The sequence below is a fragment of the Netta rufina genome (genome assembly GCF_964035555.1).
Source record: "Netta rufina genome assembly, chromosome: 2".
NCBI classification, from domain to species: domain Eukaryota; kingdom Metazoa; phylum Chordata; class Aves; order Anseriformes; family Anatidae; genus Netta; species Netta rufina.
Window position 1 is genome coordinate 129,212,775 of NC_140124.1, and position 6,000 is coordinate 129,218,774.

At 54.0% G+C, this 6,000-nt stretch overlaps 1 protein-coding gene across 1 annotated transcript in view; it reads right to left on the reverse strand.

The window, feature by feature from the left end:
• LOC311206517 (tumor protein D52-like) overlaps positions 1-4,749 on the reverse strand; it is a gene marked incomplete at its 5' end in the record, with an annotated part of 29,371 nt that extends 24,622 nt beyond the window's left edge. The window contains one exon of the mRNA XM_084281888.1: positions 4,675-4,749. Coding sequence (XP_084138014.1) covers positions 4,675-4,696 — 22 coding nt within the window. The remainder of the gene's footprint in view (positions 1-4,674) is intronic.
• Between the last annotated feature and the right edge of the window lie 1,251 nt (positions 4,750-6,000).

Consider the following 6,000-nt stretch of genomic DNA (forward strand, 5'->3'; position numbering starts at 1 on the left):
GCACAGGCACACTGTGACACGAGTACCTGGGGCACCTGAAGAACCAGCCAGGTCTGTCGGCTGCCATAAGCCAGAGGACAAACCCCTGAAGAACGAGAACAGACAGGTACCTGCCAGGCAGGCGCTGAAGCTATCCTGGACGAAGAGAAGACAGGAACTCACTCCAGGTCACCGTGTTGGGGCTGGCTGTGTTGCAGGGGCAGCACCCCAGGCTGTGACAGAGCTCAGAGCCCCTCAGTCCCAGCCCTGAACTCTCCCCACCTTGCTCAAGGCTCCCAGGGTTGTCCCAGGTGATCCTCAAGAGCATCACTTACAAAGTTTCTCCCTCAAGGTTTTTCCTCACGCAGTGAGATGAGCGTGGGCTCTGATCCCCGAGAAGCATCTGACCAAGGCACCAAACCCAGCCCCGGTCACATCCCTTTGTGCGTGGCTCAGCTTGGCAGGCTCTGACAACGCTCCGCTCCCTCTAGCTGCTACGGAAGGGAAAGCAAAACAGGAGAAAACGTGCGCCTGGCTGCCTCCTCCAACCACTCCCACCGCCCACAGCAAGCTGCAAGCTGCTCCCCGGCCTCTGTGGGATATTCCCGCAGTGGGGTATTGCCACTGCTCCAAGCTGGAGACCCCACAGCTACAGGGATGTCAGACCTACAGTGGGAATAAACTGGATTTCAGAGGTAACGGCACAGAAATCGGAACTAACACAGATGAAGGTGTTAAATAGAGTGAATTTGAGTGTAACGTGGAGCTTGCAGACCAATGAGAGAAAAGGCAAAGGGGTAAAAGGCATGTTAGCAGACACATGAAGAGGATCCTAAAGATCCTAAAGCGATGAAGAAGCCACCAAAGGGGTCACAACACTGCCAGCTTGCTCTCAACACCCCTGCCACCACCAAGGTGACGTTACCAGCCTCAGAAGCCGGTCGAAGGGTGAGAACACCACCAGAAGGTGCAGAAACTGTGTGTGCAGATAAGAACTTTGGCTGTGTTACTATTAATGACACCCTGTCTGTATAAGTAATCTTTCTGCAGTAACTAGATCCTAATTAATAATTATTCTTCAGCTAAAGCTTCATGGGAGCGTCAGGAATCGTTACTGCAATTGAAGTGTGCCTCCTCTTTGCCCACGGAGGTTTTAGGCACAGCACACGTGGCTCAAAGCAGGGGGACAGCTCAGAGCCCGCTGCTGGCTGCAGCTCCACATCTTCCTTCCCACAGAGGAGCTCGGCTGGGCAGAGGTTCCCGCAGCACCTCAGGGTTTTTGATCAAAGGCCCCAGCCTCCCTGGCTGCTGCTAATCCAAACCCAGACAGGAGTGACTCTAAAGACACTCGCTGCCTTTAAGAGGAACATAAGTGGTCCCTCTGCAGCCGTAAATTGAAGCTGACAGAGGAACATTTTTGGCTGCACAGCAGCATTGCAACGTAGTGCTTAATCTCACTTAATGCTCGCTTTCCCTTTCGGTCATCCTTTGTTTGACATTTTTCTGCTTACTCACTGCAGGACATCAAAAGGACAAGGGTGAACACCTCCCCTCCTCTGGTGGGAGAGCCTCCACACACAGCGCCCACGCTACCAGGACTGCAGCAGAGCTAAGAGTGGAACTGTCACCAGTCTACCTACCAGTGACTGGAGGGGTTGTGGGTTTTTTTTCACCCTCCTTTTGAAAGCTGGTCATCAAGACCTTGGCTTTCAAGACAACTCCCTGTTCCTGCTGCCATGGAAACATCACTTCTTTGGTACAGCTGACATCCTCCCTCACCTGCACGGATGTCCAGCACTCTCTCACTGATGCTACGTGGTGAATCTCATCCCTTGACTTCACGCAAGGCTCCTCTGTGCTGCCTGGGGGGCTCCTTCCCCACGAAAATCACCTGGGCCCCTTCCTGTTAAAAGAGCAAGGGGTGAGAGGAAGAGGACACAGCCCCGAGACCTGCTGGTGAGGAGGAAGGAGCCCAGTTCAGCCCCGCACCACTGCTCTGGCCAAAAGAGGAACCTGGCAGAGGCTTGAGGCAAGGTCATCTGATGATTGCACTCACGGCGAGGGCAGCAAAGAGAGGAGGAAGGAAGGAAGACAGCCATGACTAAGGCTTTTTTCCTCTGTCCCCTATGGGCCTTACAGAGCATCCGACAGCCTCAGCCAGCTGTACCACTCTGCCACCAGGCACACGGATCCAGCAGAGCAAGACACTCACCTCATTCACAGCCCCATGGTCCCAGTTTGCTTTGAACTGGCAGGGCCAGCCTCATCACCACCCCACCTGCTCCTCCTCCTGAAAAGAGGGTGATTACAAGTGACAGCTTCCCGTTACCCTCCGATTCCCAAATCTCTGACCCAGCAAGAACAGCTGACGCTGCTCCAGCCACCCACGCTGTGCCAAAACACAGGCAGCTGCACATGTCAGCTGCTGAAGGGCCCCTCCAACACCGTGCACTGATCCCCAGCAGCTCAGCACCTCATCCAGGCACCCGCTGAGGAAGAAAGGAGGACAGAAACATCATTAAATAACCCATGTAACAACACCTAGGACCCTCGGAACAAGATTTCCCCCTCCCAGAGATTTCAGGCAGCTCTGCTCCTGTTCAAGGGACCCGCTGATGTAACAGGTCTTCTGTTTTTCCCTCCTCCATCCTGAGGACACAGCTAGAGATGCTCAGCTCAGTGAGCTAATTCCTCCTTTGCAGTTCTGACACCAGCTGTCTTATTTACTTACAAAGCCTTTGACTTTTACAACAGCACGTTAAGAAAAACCTCACCTCCAGTACTGCAAGTACCCAGTGATAGAGAAAGCAAACACAGCAGAAGAAAGAGGTGCTCCTTTGTTCGGTCGGACAATGAGGTAAGCTTTGTCCCACTGCCAGCAACCAGTTCCCTCGGCATATAAGGAATGTTAAAGTCCACTTTATCAGCCCCAGAAATGCAAGTCAAGGCTCTAGGAAAAGAAGGGCTTACGGGCTCTCTTAAGAGATCCCATGCAGTGTTTTGGGACTCGTCCTGAAAGTCCCCCAAGAACAGGACATTTTGAAAGTCCCCAGTTCACGTAAACGAAAAGCTGCTGAATATACAGCCACCTTTTATCACCAAGTCAGAGTTTCTGTATCACCAGACCATGGTTTGTGCTGTGTGTAGTCACCAGACTGCTCAGAGGCAGTCTCCTCAGTCAGAGCACCGCAAGGTGCTGCTTCTGTACTGCGGGGGCTGCTCCATCCTTGTTTTCCAGTAGTGCATGGGACCTGCGCTAACAGTATCAGAGGCAAGGCACACAGATACTCTTTTGCAGCAAAACCAGGTACATTATTTATTTTTTTTTTTATTAAAAAAAGAAATTAGAAACCATGCAACTTCAGTCATTAGCCCATTCAGCTACTCAGCCCACGCAACAACAGGATTTTTGTTCATGGCACCTTGACACATAGCAATAGAAGGCTCGGAGCACTACGTCCCTTCAGCCTGAACTGGCAGCACTGCTTTGGTGCCTGCAATCACACAGCAAGAGACTCCAAGCACTCAAAGCCCCGGCTATCTGGAGTGATTGGCAAAGGAGTGTGCACTGAGCATCGTTTAAAGGAATGCCAGACATCCCTCTGCTGAAAATGAAGCCTCTCCAACTGAGAAAGAAATCATTCAATGATTCTGCTGCTGCTGGTCACAGGCTAGTACCTTCCTTTCCACTCTTCTCCAGCATAAGGGCTCAGTGCACAAGCCAAGCAGAGACTGCTTCTTGACACGTGCAGATGGTGGGTGGAGGAGGGAAACACAGGCAGTTTTTAACTCTTCTCTGGTTAACAGAAGCAACCCAGGATGTTCACACCAGCCCCAGGGCCAGGACTTGACAGCCTGGGGCTTTGCAAAATGCATGTCATTGGTGAGTAACGCTGCATCACCAGATGGGATTTCCAGCACAAGCACTCCAGCTTGCCAGAAATAAAGCCTCTGAGGGCTGGCCAGCAGAGCACGACCAGCCACTAACTGAACAGGCACAAGTGTGGTGCCTTCCTTAGGTTCTTCTCCTTGTACCTGCAGGTCTTCACCTCGCCTGATAGAGGAAATAGCATATTCATCCCCTAAAATGAGGCAGCAGAGGGTGTTTTACCATGGATGCTTCATGGCAGGTTTGTCACACCAGATACACCGCTTCGTTACACAGCCTGGGGTGCAGCACCCTCCTACCCAGGGCTGGATGTCAAGCCACAATGAGTTCAGTAACAGGACGAGCCCATAGGAAGTGTCAGCACTGTCTCTAAAGCTCTCGAGGAAAGCTCAATAGCTCGCTTTTCCCACTAGAAGCTGCCCAAGTCTCTGTAAGCGCAACAACTAAACCTGAGAAAGCTTCAGGCACAACAGCAGCGGCCCGAAAACATCACAACAGGCCCGGACCCATCGAGGCCGGTGCTCGCTTTGCTTTTTTTTTTTTTTTTTTTTTTTTTAAAAAATCAAACCATTAGGAAGGATTTACGGACCCACGGGGCCAGGCACCAGCCGTGCTCCGCGGTCCCCTTCCCCCTGCAGCCCCCGGGGGGTGCCGGCGCCAGCGGGACGTGGCAGCCGCCTCCCCCCCCCACACCCCACCCCGGGTTCCTGGTCTGGCCGGCAGCCCCCCCGTATAAATAAGCACCCCCCCTGCCCCGGTGGGGTTTCACCGAGCAAAGGGCAGCGCCCTGCCCTGCCCGGCCCTACCTTGCTCCCGGCGGGGCTCCATGGCGGCCCGGCTCCGCCGCTCCCCGCTGCCGGTGCCGCGGAGGCGCCGCCCGCGCTGCCAGGCGGGGCGGGACGCGTCAGGGCCGGCCCCGCGCAGGTGAGGGCGGCCCCCGAGGGGGAAGGAGACGCCATCAGCGCCCGGCCCCGGGGTTTCGAAGCCGGGCAGCGGCCGCACGGAGGTGTCGGGGGCACGGGAGCCGCTCCCAGCGCTGGGGGTGCCCGGAGGGACGCGCCCCGGGGCCGCCGCTGGGGGCTGGGGGCGCCATTTTGTGGCCCCGCCGCTGCCCCCGGCTCCCAGCCGCGAGGAGCGATGGCTTCAGCTGAAAAAAGGCTTCAAAGACCTCAGCCACGCCTCAGGGAGGCTCAGATCTGCAGAGCGAACACACACAGGGGCAGCTCTGCACATCCCTTAGTTTTAATCCAGCATTAGAAGCCCACAGGCTGGGGTTACTGGCTTGTCCAACCCAGCCCCAGTTCCTCCAGCCACAACCCTTTTCCCTTCATCCAAGTCCTTATAAAGCATTTTTCTCCCCAGTGTGGTGTCTCGCTGTCTGTACACCTTGTCTGGTATGCGTGTAATGCAACACCAGGACTTCTGTTCCTCGACATAACTTCACACAGGGTAACAGGGCAAGAAAAACTTGCTCTAACACCATTAGCATGAACAGGCTTCACGGTATCATAACCAAACACACCGCCTCGCGCTGCTGTGGAAGCTGCCGTCCTCGGTGCTTCCACCTCCTATTTGTTATATATTTGCCAGCAAAGCACAGGCACGCTCACAGATAACGCCACGTTACTGAAATTAAGCTGTGATTTGGTTTTAGCTTCAGAGATTCCCCCATGAGACTTGCTAGCACTTAAGAACAGGCAAGCCAGTGCCTCATGGCTACATTAGAGAATTTAACAGCTGAGGAGAAAACAGACCACCGACTGTCCTGCCTACAATCTGAGCTCTTCCTCCTAACATAAAACATTAAGCACAGAGTTTTCATTATGTAGTCTCACAAGCAAACCGCTTTAAGAGACCATCAAGAGCATTAAGCTACCTAACACATCTCTCGCTGCACCCTTTTCAAGCCCCTGGCCTTGCCATCGATGGATGTGTTTGTTCAAAAAGATCGATGTGTGCAGCGAGTGAGCGGCAAGGCACGCACGGCGTGGCTTTGTGAATAGCCAGCTTGTCCCTGACACGCAGCATGCACAGTCACATGGCGAGGCAGAGCACAATAGAGAGTCAGGAGGTGCCAATTCAGGGGTGCCCTTGCTTCGGATAACAAACAACAGCATCAAATCCAGGTATTT